Source organism: Elephantulus edwardii, unplaced genomic scaffold (genome assembly GCF_000299155.1).
Source record: "Elephantulus edwardii isolate Elephantulus edwardi_28Jun2011 unplaced genomic scaffold, EleEdw1.0 scaffold00096, whole genome shotgun sequence".
Lineage (NCBI taxonomy): Eukaryota > Metazoa > Chordata > Mammalia > Macroscelidea > Macroscelididae > Elephantulus > Elephantulus edwardii.
In genome coordinates, this window is record NW_006399846.1 from 7,221,081 (window position 1) to 7,235,399 (window position 14,319).

Sequence of the window (14,319 nt, forward strand, 5' to 3'; positions counted from 1 at the left end):
TTTCACCTGTAGGTGGCACTAAGTGAGAACACAGAGACCTCGTGGTCACAAGAAGTAGAGGCAGAATAAGAGGAGGAACCTAGAATCCCTAACTTGGCCAGGGTGTGCAGGGCACCAGCTTCGCCCCATCTCACACACACTCCCAAGTCCTGTCACCACCTCCCACCCACCAGGCCCTTCTAGTCACTCAGCCCCACACTCACGCAGGCCCAGCTCAACACTCCTAGGCAGTTCAACAGAGGTTTGGGGAATTTATAACCAGCAGGATGTGGAGCAACGGGAATAAAAGTGGCTGAGGATACAGTGAGGGAGTCTAAAAATGAAGACCCAAAGTCAGGCCCAGAGCCTGACTGGTAGTGACAATACTCACCCTCCTAGAGACACCCACCAGTGACAGAGACAACCCAGCACCTCTCATCTCATCCTCAGGCCTGATCTTTCTCATTTCAACCTCACCCTTTGCCTTTAGGCTAAACTTCAGGCATTTCCTACTCTACCAACCACCCCCAAAACAAGCTTTGCTTTTCTTCTTTCTCAGCCCAAGAGGCCCCGCACCTGCCCTTCTGCCCTCTGAATGCCCCATGCTCCCTCCCTTTACCCTATTCATAGCTGTGCGTGCGGGTGGGCAGCTCACAGGCTGTGCCTTGAACAGGTGTTGGGGATCGGGTGACTGACAGATGAGCTGAGACAGCCGCAGGCGTGGGGGCTCAGGCGGGCGTGGGGGCCTGGAGGGGTTCAGATTCATTGTCATGTGCTGGTATGTGCCTGGAAGAAATGTCAGGGCCCAGGAGGAAACAGCAGGCGGTCTGGGCATTTTCCTCCCCCCGACAGCCACAGCCCAGGTTCCACCCAGCACTCCCCATGTGCTGCTTTCATTGTCCAAGAGTCCCCAGTCCCTGTGCCGTGCCCAGGGTGCTTGGGCAGTTATGAGGGGATGTGGTTTCTCAGGGCCCTGTGCAGGCCCTCAGCCCTCCCCACACGGGGTCCAGCCTCAGAGTCCACAGTCTGATGCCATGAATGACTGCCCAATTCCAACAATAAGAACAACAGCTTTCAGTGGGACATCACAGCCCTCCTCCAGTTCTAAAAGGGTTCTGGTCTACCCTCAGCGTGTACAGTCAAGGCCCAGCAGTGGGGATCGGGAAGACAGGCAGGCAGGAGGTGAAAGGCTGGCTTTCGGAGAGGAACCATTACTTCCTAGCCCAAGTGGTCGTCCTTCCTAACTTTGTGTGGCCAGCTCACACAAGCTGATGGCAGAGGAGGTGTGATCAGGCCAGAGAACAGAGACAGTTTTCAGAAGCTGGGGGGTAGGTGTGGGATGTGGAGTACCCCGTGACTGCCCTGAATCTCCATAGCAAACATGAAGGTCCATTTTCCCCCCACACTGCAAGTCTGCATTTCTTTGGTGTCTCTGCCCTCCCCACACATGAGGAGGAGGAAGCAAATGATGGCCAAGGGGCCCTGCCCTGACATTCTCCCAACTCCGATTTCACCCGCCCTCACCCTGCCCGTGTCTCTGGCAGGAGAGGGCCTGGTTCTCTGGGCTCAGGTGTAGGCAAGGGCAGAGCCTCCTGGCACTGCCAGCTTACCAAACATATGAAAGGGTCTTATGGACACAGCCTCAGGCAGACCCCTTGAACAAACAGCTTACATCATACAGGAGAGGCTCACAGAAGTGGCCATGTGCTCTGGGTTCTGGTCCACATGTGGTAGGACCAAGATCAGAGCCTCATGCTCCAGCTACTCTCCCTGTCCTCCCTGGATGCACAGTATCCTAACAGTCCAGCGTGTGCGGCCCCCCGCCCCAGCTGTATCGCACACTGGCCCAGGAACCCGAGCTCTATCCTGGATTCTCCTCAGAATGGAGCTCCCACAAACACCCATGGTGTGCACAACACACAGCCTGAGCCCAGCCCAGCAAGCCACACACAGATCACACACCTGACTAGCCCTACCTTCCCTTCGCCCCTGTCTATCCACTTCTACCTGCTCCAAGGAATCAGAAGACTACAACTCAGGCCACAACAAGGTTAGAGAGACAGACCTCCTAATTCTTCCTTTCTACCTGCCAACCTTGATCCCCAGGACTTTGTTCATTTCCCAAAGGGAAGCCTGAAACCTAGAAAACCCAAGACACCCAATTGCTTAACTGTCTCCACAGTCAGAGTCCGGTGCAAGTTCTCCAAGCAAACACTGTTATTTGTCAGCAGCTTGGGGATCCTTCAATCCAGAGGCTGACCATGGGGATTCAGGACTTAGGGAATGAATCCCCAGAGAGAAAGATCTTGGGGAGTCAGTCAGTCCAGAGATTTCCCCTGCAACATTGGGGACAGTGCCAGCACCTGTGCAGAGGCCACCCAGATACTTTTCAAGGTAAGATGATGTAGGGTTAATGGCTGTCTGGGACAGTCCAGGACCCAGTTCTCAGTCCTGACTCAACTACTATGAACTGGATGAGCTTTAACAAATCATCTGACTTTTCTTTGCCTCAGTTTATGCTCCACAGAACAAGGCCATCAACTGGTACAAAATGTGTATCTAATAGGAACGATCACAGGGAGACGTCTCACCCTGCCTCAGGCTCCTATTTGTGAGATCAGAGGCTAGGATGGTCCTCATCTGGATGGCGGCTACAAGGACACAGCTAAGAGAGGGCAGGAACTAACAAAAAGTGACCAATAGGCCACCTGCCCCATCCCAGGACAAAACACCTAACCAGATCAATGGTAATTAAGTACACAAAATAGTGTCTATGAATGACTGTATGACAGTGTAAATGACTGTAAAACACAATGCACATGAATGGAACAGAAGATAAACTTAACCAAAAACCAAACTTAACCAAACTCATTGCTGTAGCACAGATTTCAGCTCACGGTGACTGTGTTACAGAACTTCTCCACAGGGTTTTCAGCTATAATTTTTATGAAAGCAGATGACAGGTTCTCTCTTCTAAGGTGTCCAGTGCAAACTCTTGTGCTACTCAGAGAAGTACCTCCTGTTAGACAGGTCTCCCTAGGGCCCCATGTAGTGTTCTCAAGGTACTGGAGTTCAGTGCTGAAAGCAGAGCGATATATCACCTCACCTAAGCTCCTTTTCTGGAGGAGGGTCAAGTCTGGACGCACTCTGTGTGTGTTCAGGGGGAGCAGGCAAAGGTGCTCAAGAAATGCTGTGGCTTCTCCCCACCCCGCCCAGTGCCTTCCCAGGGAGGGCCCAGAAGACTCTGTGGGAATAAGGCATTGCTATTTTTGGCTGCAGTGTCAATGTTGACCGGCTGCCCGTAGCAAAGCCTGCTGTTTCCAATTCCAATGCCCAAGGCTGGAAGGAAGTGTGTAAAGAGGAAGACAGCAATGAAAAGTTTAAGCCCTTCCTTAAAAAAATGTAGGACAGCTTCTTGCCTCATACCACACTCCCCAAAGCACATCTTTTTTGATGTCCTAAAGTGAGCTCTGGTAAAACAGCACTGTCAACCCAAAGGCATGTGGGTCAAATCCACCAGCTGCTCCACGAGAGAAAGATGGGCAATCAACTCCTGTGCAATTTACTGCCTCTGAAAACTTGCTAGGGGGTCAGCCATGAGTCACTTCTGGCTCGACACAATAAAGTGAGCTCTGATGGCTTAGGGGATTAACAGTTGTGCTGCCAATTCAAAGGCAGATGGTTCAAATCCACTGGTTTCTCCAAGGGAGAAGGATGGGCAATCTCACCCGGCGTGAATTTAATAGCAATGAGGCTGAGGAATGTGTTAAGTAGCTGAGCCCCCTGCGTGGCCTACATTACAGCAGTCTCCTTCAGCTTCTAAGACTGGATTTCAACTCTGTTCCTGTTCCTTATTTCCTCATTGGTCCTGCCCCATTTCCACACCGGAAAGGGGGTGCCTTATGCCTGCTTTTGTGCTTTCTTCACCATCAGGATGTGCTGGGGGTAGAAGAGAGAAGGTATCAAAGGGCTTACCCAGAACTTCACAAGAAAAAAGGCATTGGAGGGTCCCCGTTCAAAGAGTTCTTTGAGTCCACCCTTTTTCTCTGGGAATTTGTCATAGATCTGGCGGATGTCCACGGTTTCGAGGTAGGGGTCACTGTAGCTTGGGCTTGACTGGCCAATGTGTACAAACAAATGCTTGTTGTACTGTGGAGAGAAGGGTGGGTCTGAGTGAGAGGTAGGTAGGTATAGAAGAGCAAACAGCCAGAACAAACCAGTCCAGCTGCAGCCTATATCTGGCACATGATCTGGAGCCTCTACTGCTAAAAAGCTTTCAGTATAGTCCCTGGCACCTAGTAGGTGTTCAGTGACTTGTAGTCGTTAATTTCCTATCCTTAAGCCCTAAGACAGGAAACTCTGGTGGCAAAATGTGTCATATGTTGCAATGCTCACCAAAAGGCTGGTAGTTCAAATCCACCAGTCGCTCCAAGAGAGAAAGATGGGGAGTCTGTCCATAAAGATTTACAGACCAAAAACTTGATGGAACATTGCCATGAGTCAGAATCAACTTGATAGCAAGGGGTTTGGTTTAGGTTTGATGTTTACGCCCTCAGATGAGAGTCACTGTGTATCTCTGAGGCTCCACTTTCTCACTTGCAATGCAAGACCTCTGACCTAGATAAGGTATTTTCAAGCTGTGCTTTACTCTTGAAGACAGGGACCAAAAGGGGGTTCCCAAACACCTTGTTACATCCCAAGGAGCTCTACTTTCTTTCGTCTTACAGACTAAGCTTGGTGACTGGGCTCCTCCACTAAAAACATAAAATGGAAAATGTCAGAGCGAGATGATCTCTGACATCCTGCCTGCCTCCTGGTGACTGTTGGCCTTTGTAGGTGACATTATAGTCACCCAGGACACTAAAGCTGAAGGGGATGGAATGAGGTGGGGCTACCAATGCCTGCTGGCATCTTATCCAACGTATTCTGGGCACAGGAGTCTCCTCAGTCAGGGGGAGGGAGGGAACAGCCTGGGGTGGGGCTGGGAAATGGGAGACTGGAAACTAAACAGTGGATGGGTTGAGAGGAAAGGACCTGGTGGGGAAGACATAAAGCTGAGAGACAAAGGAAAACGATCGATGAGGAAAGAAGGAATGTCTGAGGGATGAGCAGAGCAATCACAGGAGCGCACTGAAACTGGAGGAATATACAGGACAACAGAGAGAAAGAAGGTGAGACGGGGAGAGGGAGGCAAAGTGCTGGAGGAAAGAGCAAGAAAAGGACACGCTGTAAACGATCAAACTAACCAAACCTCCTGCCGATGAGTGGATTCCACTCAGAGATGCTGCAGGACAGAGTAGAACTGCCCCACAGGACAGCATAACCTTCGCAGAAGCAGACTGTGACATCTTTCTCCCGCAGAGTGACTAGTGGGTTCAAACCACCGACTTTTCATTTGCAGGAGCTTAATCACCACTGTCCGCCCAGAGCTCCTTGGAAAAACCAGGGACCGTAAATTAAACCCGAAAGTAGAGGAGACAAGTAAGACAAGAAACCTAGAAGCATGCAGAAAAGAAGTGTAGGGAAGGCATGGGAGCAGGAGTCAGAGAAATGAGCAGAGGGCAGGAGAGGTGGGACCTACCGTGTCAGGGTCCTGTTGGCGCTCCAGGAAGGCAGAGAATTCCAACAGCCAGAGCTTGGAGCTGGCAATGCTACGGCCCTGCCATGGAGGTGCGGGGGGAGCTGAGGGCGATGGGGCGGGCCCTGCAGGAGACTCGAACCCTGTACATGACAGAGAGCGAGAGAGACTGGGACCCTATCCAGAGTCACCTCCAGGGCCCAGACCCCACCAGTGTGACCCTATGTCCTGTCACTATTAAACAAGCCTGCCAACAATGATGGCCGAGGGGAGTGCAAAGCTCTGGCTGAAAAAGGAGCAGCCTGGTGGGGGTGGAGGAAGTTAGCCTGGTAAGACTGTCAACTCAGGACTCTGCACAAGCCTTGAGAGAGAGGATTCTGGATGGGGCTGCGAAGCCTGCGGGACTGAGGGCCGCCACAGCAGGGACTAGCTTCATGCCCTGGAGGAGCTTCTGCTGCAATCGGGTGATGACCAGATGGATCAATTACTACAATATGACATAAGTCCCGTAAAAGGATGCTTCCTGATTGTTATCATTAGACGCCACCAAGTTGAGTATGACTCACAGTGATGCTATGAACAACAGATCAGAGCTCTGTCCTATCCTGTGCCATCCTCACAATCTCTGACATACACGAGCCCACTGCTGCAGTCACTGTCCCAATTCATCTGACTGAGTGGGTTCCTCTCCTTCACCGTCCCTCCACCTTTTCAAGCATGATGCTCTTCTCTAAGAAACAGCTCTCCTAGCAACACGCCCATAGTATGCAAGACACAGCTTCACCACCCTTGCCGTCTGCTCTATCTGCAGCACCTAGAACAGCACCTAGCCCCAAACAAGTAAAGAGTGGCTAATAGATGAACGATGGGTCCCCGGGGACACTAACAGTTAAGCACTTAACGGCTAGCTGAAAGGCTGGTGGTTTCCACCCAGAAACGTCTCGGCAGACAGACCTGCTTCTGAAAGGTCACAGCCTTGAAAACCACTGCTCAGCACACAGGCTGTTGCTAACAAAGCAATCCATGACTGAATCTGTGGATGTGATAAAAATCAGGAAGATACGCACTCAGCACAGAAGAGAGGCACCTCCTCCACCTGGCAAGCGATCAAGGAAAAGCTTTCCAAAGGAGAAGATGCTTGGGGGAAGTGAGGAAGTTCAAGTAAAAGGTAAACAAAAGGACAGGGCATCTCAAGCAGAAGTAACAGCAGATCAGGGATGGAAACAGACCAAGGAGTATGGACCCTCATCGATGGAGCTGGAGAGAAGGAGAGTTTACCTTGGTTACAGGAAACAAGGCACAAGAGAGACACACTATAGATGCTAACTTAAGAAGTACACACTTTTCTCTGAGAATGCTGGGCCATCAGTGCAGGATTTTAAATTGTTGCTGTTAGGTGTCAAATCACAAGGACATGACGTCTAACAGAATGAAAACCTGCCTAGTCCTGCCCCTCCTCACAATCATCCTTTGTTTATGCAGGGCAGTGAATTGACCAGATTCACATTTTCAAAATATCTCATCCTGGTGTGAAGGAAGCACTGGGCAGGGGCGTGGACAGGTCAGAAGCAAGGCCCCTGCTGTTTTTAACAGCAAAATGAAGGAGGCCTGAATAAAAGTAGTGCAGCAGAGTGACGAGGGGAGGCAGACAGGAGAGCTACAGCAGCGGGATAAAACCCCAGGACTTTGCGGGTGATGGTGAGAGAACACTGAGGACATCCAGTCTTCTGGTCTGGTGGTCTTGAACAGTGGTGCCCTGTACTGCAGCAGGGACTTGAGGCTTGTGAGGAGGGAGGACACCAGGAGTAACAGTCACAGCAGTGGGTAAGGGACCAGGCCCAACACATCTGCTGGTGCATAATGCACACAAACCAGAGTTAGAGTAACTAATCTGTACAATGTTTCACTGCTAACCAAAGGCTGCATCTCCAGAGGTTAGGATCTATCAGCAGCTCTGCGGGAGACAGTGAGGCAGTCCCCTCTCATTTAAATTAAGAGCTCTGGAAACCCACCAACACTCAACAGTGAGTGGGTGAGTTAGGCATATAAAGGCAGCTGGCTGATGGAAATAGTTAATCCAAAAGGTTGGTAGTTCAAATCCACCCAGTGGCACCTCAGAAGAAAGGCTTGGATGTGCATCTAGAAGGTCCCTCAAAACCCCCTGGAGCACTGGCCAACGGCGTACCGGTGGGATCTCCAGGACTGGGACTCAACTAATAGCAATAAACAGCAACAAACACATTATCAGCCAAATAATTCTTTCATCTGTCCAACCAATGCTTACTGAGGGGCCACTGCGTATCTGGCACTACATGACTGGTACCCAAAGACACAGACACAGCAAGGCAGACCTGGCCCGTACACAAGAGAATCAAGTGCTGGATCGAAGTGCACAGAGGGTGCTTGAGGGGAAAATGAGGCACCTAGCATGGGGCGGGGGGCAGCTGGGGAGCCTTGCTGGGGAGGGAGGCAATGCCTATACCACAGGCAAGAACACATGGGGAGAGGTGGAAATGGAAAGATGTAAGGGAGAACAGAGAAAGCGGAAGAGAATGTGAAGAACCATGCTAGTCCTTTCCCAGAGTTTAGATTGTTTTGTTTGTTTTTTAGTTCTTTTCATAAACTTTATTTTCAGCTTAAAATATTAGAAAAAGATTTACAAAAAAGAAAACTCTTTCAAGAGGTGAAGCCATCGGAAGCAGTATGTGGGGCAGCAGCTGGTGGCTCCCCTCATCCTCTGGCTTATCGGTTCCGACACACTTTACTCGGATCTCTGCCTCATCCTTCTCTTTCGTTTCAGCCTTCGCACCCACTTCTTCAGCCACTTCGCCCGCATGGGTCCGCGCGCTGTGAACGGTACCCGGCGGTCGAGCACCCAGATACGAGTAAGTAACAAGAAACTGCCTCCAGGAGTCAGATAAGAGCCAGAGTTTAGATTTTATCTGACAACACCAGGGAGCCATTAAAGGATTTTATACTGAGAAGCCACCCGGGAAAGCTGATGTTTAAACAGATCACTTTGATGAACTACAGAGCGATGAGAGGAGATGAGAGAGCAATCAGTTTCTGTAAGATTACAGCCTTAGAAACCCTCTACTCTTCTCTTCTACAGGTTCTCTGTAAGCCAGAACCAGCTCGGCAGAAGATGTGGGGTTTTGGGAGAAGGAATATACCACTGGAGTCAGGGAACCAATTAAGAGCAATCAGGTAAAATAGAAGGCTTGAATTAAGATCGCAAAGAGATTAAGGTTAACAGTTACAGCTTGCTTGGCTCTACAAGCAACACTCTTGGCACTAGCACTCAGGAAATAAAAAGATGAATTGCACTGGGAAAATCTGCTGTCAGGGACCTGTCCATAGTAGTGAGAAGCAATGATGTCAGTCTAGATACGAAGGTGCACCTGATCCAGGCCATAGTCTTCGCAATTACTTGCTATGCATCAGAGAGCTGGACAATGACTAAGGATGACAGAAGAGGAATAGATGCCTTTGAGTTGTGCTGGCGAAGAGTCCTGAACAGACCATGGACTGCCAAGAGAACAAACAGTTCTGTCCGAGAGAGGATAAAACCAAGATTCTCCTTGGAGTTTAGGATTTTGAAGCTCTGTCTCACATACGTTGGGCACATGGCCAGTTCTTGGAGATGGACATCATGCTTAGAAGGGTAGAGGGATAGCACAGGAGAGGAAGACCCCAGATGAGATGAATTGACACAGTGATGGGCAAAGGTGATTGGTGTGTCAGAGTCAGTGAGAATAGCTTAGGACAGGGTTCAGAGCTGTTGTAAATAGGGTCGTTCTGCAGGTACCTAACAACAAGCTGTTGTAAATAGGGTCTCTCTCGCTGGCACATAACACCAACCAAGAGTGTGAACAAAAGACAGGGTGTCCTGGAAAGTACTTGGTGCTGTTTCCACACATGAGTGAGAAGCACTGAGGAATCTAGAGGAGTAGCAAGCCACTCCTGGAGGCAGGAAAAGCCCAACATGGCCAGGTGCCAGAACCCAGGCATGCAAATATCCCCGAGCCAGCAGAGGTAGAGAGGAGAGGCCAGGGCACAGCTGGGTTGCTGGGTAGTGACAGAGGTGCTCCAACGCCTCCTGGCACAGCTTCCTAAACCTTGAGCCCTTAGCCAGTGCTCTGCCCCCACAGTGGTCGAGGCCTTAACCCAACAGAGTTCCTTCTGGGACAATGGTCTCTTCCTTAGAGAGGGGGAGGGGCTCCAATCTGAAAAGCTGGGTTCTCTTCAGACCTCCCATCCTGAAGGAGAAGTATATCACTGGTGAGAGGAAGTGTGTCTTAGCTGTACAGGGGCACACAAACGAGGCACCCAGTGAGCTGGGTGGGGCAGCTGCCCAGGGCAGAGCCACCACCTTCTCACCTGTGTGCAAGCCGTATGTCCACACTGGAAAGGAAGGCAGGAATTCCAGTAACAAGAAGGCCAGAGGGCAGTGCACAGAGGGTGAGGGGTGGACTAGGGGTGAAGGTCAAGGTGGAGCTGAGAGAATGGGTGGGTGGTCTGAGCACTCGACAGGGAAACATGGAGAAGTGGGATCTCTGCCCACAAGGAGCAGGTGTGGGAGAGGCACGTCCTGCTGACCCACCTGGGAGAGGCAGCGGAGGCTGAACGGCGTAGGTTTGTTGAGAGAAAGGTTTCACACTGCAGAGAAAGGAGAGAGGAGGTGTAAATCTTGGGGCAGAACCCAGTGGCCCCTTGTGACAAGCTTATGTGGCTCAGCCATCAGTGACCTGGTGGGCTTTGGCCAACTGTTCGTTTCCTGTCAAATCATTCAGGGAACAGCATGTTCCTTTCCCTCCACCCTAAGCAGCCGTGTGGCCCAGCAGGCCGATTCCCAACTCTTTCCCTTGGGGTCCTAAGCTCTGGGCCTGCCTGAATCCTACAGAGTGGAGTTCAGGCAAACACATCCAGTGTGTCCACATCTCAAACCAAGACAATTGACACAGACTCTCCAAACATGAGGTTGACTACTGCTGTTGGCCCTGTCCCACCCTGCGGGTAGTTTTATTGTCATAAGTTTACAGGTTCAAGTGCACTTGAGGGAGCAAGTTATAGTATAGACGAGGCAATACTCACTCATGGGACGTTCCGGCTTGGCTTGGCAAAGCTCCTTGCCAAAACTGGGGAGGCAAAAGGTAGAGAGTCAGCACGCTCCCCAAGTGCACATGGGTCCCACAGCGTGGGGACAAGCAGCAGAAAGGAACACTTGGAACCCCGAGCACTCGAGGTCGGTGAGCTTGCTGCCCCAGGCATCGGGGGACACTGAGGTCCAGAAGGCAGGAGGAAGGGGAAGACAAGCCAGGCTGTGGCTTAGTGAAAGGCAATGTTATTGTCTAAGCATAGCTGTCAAAGCATCCCCGACGTGTGTTTCAAGGAACCCCAGTCTCTGAATGGCTCAGAGCAAAAAACATTGAACATGATAAACACTGTGTTTTGGATTTCCCCTCCTAGAGAGTCACAGTGACTAGCACTTAAGACCAAAAAGTCCTACAGTCGAGAAACTTACAAAACTCTAATGCTACCCTAGATATCATCAGCCAATGAATCACTGCGCCACTTCTATTTAACATCCCGATGTACTGGTGCTCCCTGGAAACACTGGATGGGAGGCTTCTTTTCCCATGTGCCCAGAGCTGTACACACATCTTAGCTGTGCACAAGAGTCTCAAGAAGCTAAGAAAACCCTGTGGTCAAAGCCCTGGAAAGGAAGAGGCCCTTCGGGTGCCGTTATGAATAGGTGGCCCATATGGCCACGGCCAAGAAATCGAAAATGCTGACAAAGGTTTGCTCCTGGACATCAGCTATTCATCTGGAAGGAGAACAGGCCGGTCAGGTAGAATGGAGAGTGAGGCCGAGTGTTGGAAGAGTTACGTGGGAACACGCTGGAGGTGTGCTAACCCACAGGTCTCTGGACTTCAGCTTCCTCATCTGTGTTATCAGACTAACTCTGCAGAGTTACCCAGCTGATTGGCTAATGGAGGTGGCCCCTCTATTCCTTGTGAAAGGTTTGCTTTATTACTGCCAAGCCCCCAAGAAGGGGTTCCCATAACAGCTGAGCCAAGACTCAGCAAGGTCACTTGGTCCTTGGTCCCTCCTCCTTTGGCTACCCTGGCCTGGGAGGACTCAGATGAGAACAATCTAGACAGGCCAGTGCTTCCAGTGCTTCAGAAAGGAGAGAAGTGAGAAGACGAGAGTTGGTGTGGCCTCTGGCTCTGACGGCCCCACTTACCCCTGAGACTGCTGGGTAGCTTGGGCCCCGGGTGAGGGTCATTTTATTGTGGAAGGCTGTGGCGGAGATGATCTGGGCGGACGACATGGTAGCCATGCTCTGCAGGGCCTTGTCCTTAGCTGCCTGATCCTGGGGGAAGACATTGGAAGGGACGGCCTCAGCAGAGATCACTATATCAGACCTAGGGAGGCTGTGCCCCTGCCCCATAGACAGACCCTACCTAGGCCATGGGGGCCAGGCTTGAACACCTTATAATGCTATTCATTTTTTTTCTGACACTGAGTGCATCACTTCCTTTCTCTGGGTCCCTTTCTTCACCTGTCAAAGGGGTATAATACTCGCGTGGCCTATTATATTAGAGCTTAACAGATCTTGTTCACTAGTGCTACTGGTGCCCAGTTCAGCATCTGGCTTCTGGCAGACGCTGCCTAAATATTTGGTGGATCCCTCCTGAAATGGGCAGGATGGATTATCCTGGGACAGATGAACTATTTGTAACTATAGATGACTTCTTGGGGTCTTATCTGTCTCAATCCCATGCAGTGGGTCTCCTCTGGCACTGTCTGAACTCAGAGGCCTCATCGACTTTTCCAGGTAGAACAATCTGCCCTCCATGTGCTTAAGAACCCCAAAGAATGGGTTCACCTGCACAGAACCAGAACAAGCAGGTGTGTAGGGAAGTCACTGATATGGCATTGAGGGTAATAACTGTAGTAACCCAGACATACCTCATTCTACTGTACCTCGGACACCTCATTTGCTATGATGTTATGCAACAACCTTGTGTCAAGCAAGTCTAGCAGTGCCATTTTTTCCAATAGCATTAGCTCACTTTGTATCTTGGTGTTGGCAATTTTCACTAAGATGCACATATATAGGACAGTGTTAACATAATCTCTATATATGCACTGAGAGGCAAAAAAACTTGTGACTTGTTTTTCTGCTATAAACGTTTGTTTTTGTTTGTGAGGTTTCCCACGCTGGTGGTCTGAAACCTAAACTGAGTTATGCCTGTACCTTTTCTCATTTATGTAATCCAGGAGTTCTCATTCTGAGCTCCTCAAACCCAAAAGCTTTCAAAATGAGAAAAAAAAACAACAAAACCAAGATGGTATTGCATAAATCATGAAAGAAATCAAGACTTTGTCCAAAACAAAGTAGTACACGGTCACTAGAACAGGAAATGCTATTAAACGAGTGCAGCTTTCTGGGGGCTAAGTGACTGGATTATGCTCATTCAGAAGCTGTGATTAGCAAATCTGAATCTTTATGATGGATTTCATTAAATGGAGAGATAATTTAGTGGTTACTTAACAGTACTATTTAACTTGATAGATGCAGATCACTCTTGAATGATTAAAAAAGTTGAGATCTGTTGTTTAACTGGCACTTGTGCATACCACAGAACAGTCCTGTGAAGGGGCTATTCAGGTGGGGGTGGTGAATGCAGCGAGGGAGGCCTGAGGCTTGGCTCAGAAGAGTCTTGGCGTCCACTTGGGTCTCAGTGCTCCCCACCTCTGCAGCCACAATGCAACAGGCCCTTCCCTTCTCCCCTCAAGATGATTGCTGAAGGTTTCAAATAGGCTGACTAACTCTACCTCTGAATACCATAGTGTTCCTGTGATTAGAGAACCAATAGGATCTCCATTTTAAAGATAAAGAAATTGGAACTCAGAGAATTTAGGTACAGAGAGCTCCAGTGATCTAGTGGGTAGGGAGCTGTGCTGTCAACCCAAAGGCAGGCAGTTTGAACCTATCAGTTGCGCCACAGAAGAAAGTGGGGCAATCTTCTCTCACGCAATTTACAGCTTCTGATAACCTGCTGGTTGGTCAGCTATGAGTCAGATGGTGACTCATGGTACTCAGATACTGACAGTGGTGATATCAAGCCCTTTGAATTTGGTCTGGATTTACATGACTCTGGAGGCCCCGAGGCCATGGACACTGAGGGGTCAAATCAGTATTGAAAGCCCCTATGAATGCACCACAGAGGGCACAGAAGACTCAGTGGTGGGGTGACCCTCAACTGGGACAAATCCACATAACAGATGAAGTCTGGCCCTGGCCCTCTAGATAGCCACAGAAGGACAAGATTGCCGTGGCAGACTGAACCCTCAGAACGCTGCAGGCTTCTGTGCACAGCAACCATATGACGAGGCCTGAGAGCTCCAGCTGGTAGGTGCCAGCAGCGTGTGTCCCTTCCTGGAGAGCTAAACTAAACAAATGACCCTGGCTAAGGAAACACCCCCTCCATGGGGGAGAACAGGAATCAGGAGCGACTGGAAGGACACTGTGGGGGAGGCACGAGCAGCCAGGCTGCAGAGCCAGGGAGCCACAGAACTCTGGAGCTAGAGGGACCACAGAGACCACCTTGCTTAGCCTTCCTCTCATTTTACAGATGAGGAAGCTGAATGCAGCCCAAGTAGGCCTGGCGTCTGGCTCAAGTATCCTAGCCAAACGAATCGGGCCATGGCTAGATCCAAGCTCTGGACCCCAAGGAGTTCTCCTTGACGTC

General features: G+C 50.3%; 1 protein-coding gene across 1 annotated transcript in view; it reads right to left on the reverse strand.

The window, feature by feature from the left end:
* The window catches only part of TEAD4 (TEA domain family member 4), a 78,059-nt gene that overhangs the window by 5,669 nt on the left and 58,071 nt on the right, over positions 1-14,319 (reverse strand). The window contains exons 8-12 of the mRNA XM_006891370.1: positions 11,805-11,933; positions 10,652-10,695; positions 10,161-10,216; positions 5,561-5,700; positions 3,955-4,128 (exon numbers count right to left, since the gene is read on the reverse strand). Coding sequence (XP_006891432.1) covers positions 3,955-4,128; positions 5,561-5,700; positions 10,161-10,216; positions 10,652-10,695; positions 11,805-11,933 — 543 coding nt within the window. The remainder of the gene's footprint in view (positions 1-3,954; positions 4,129-5,560; positions 5,701-10,160; positions 10,217-10,651; positions 10,696-11,804; positions 11,934-14,319) is intronic.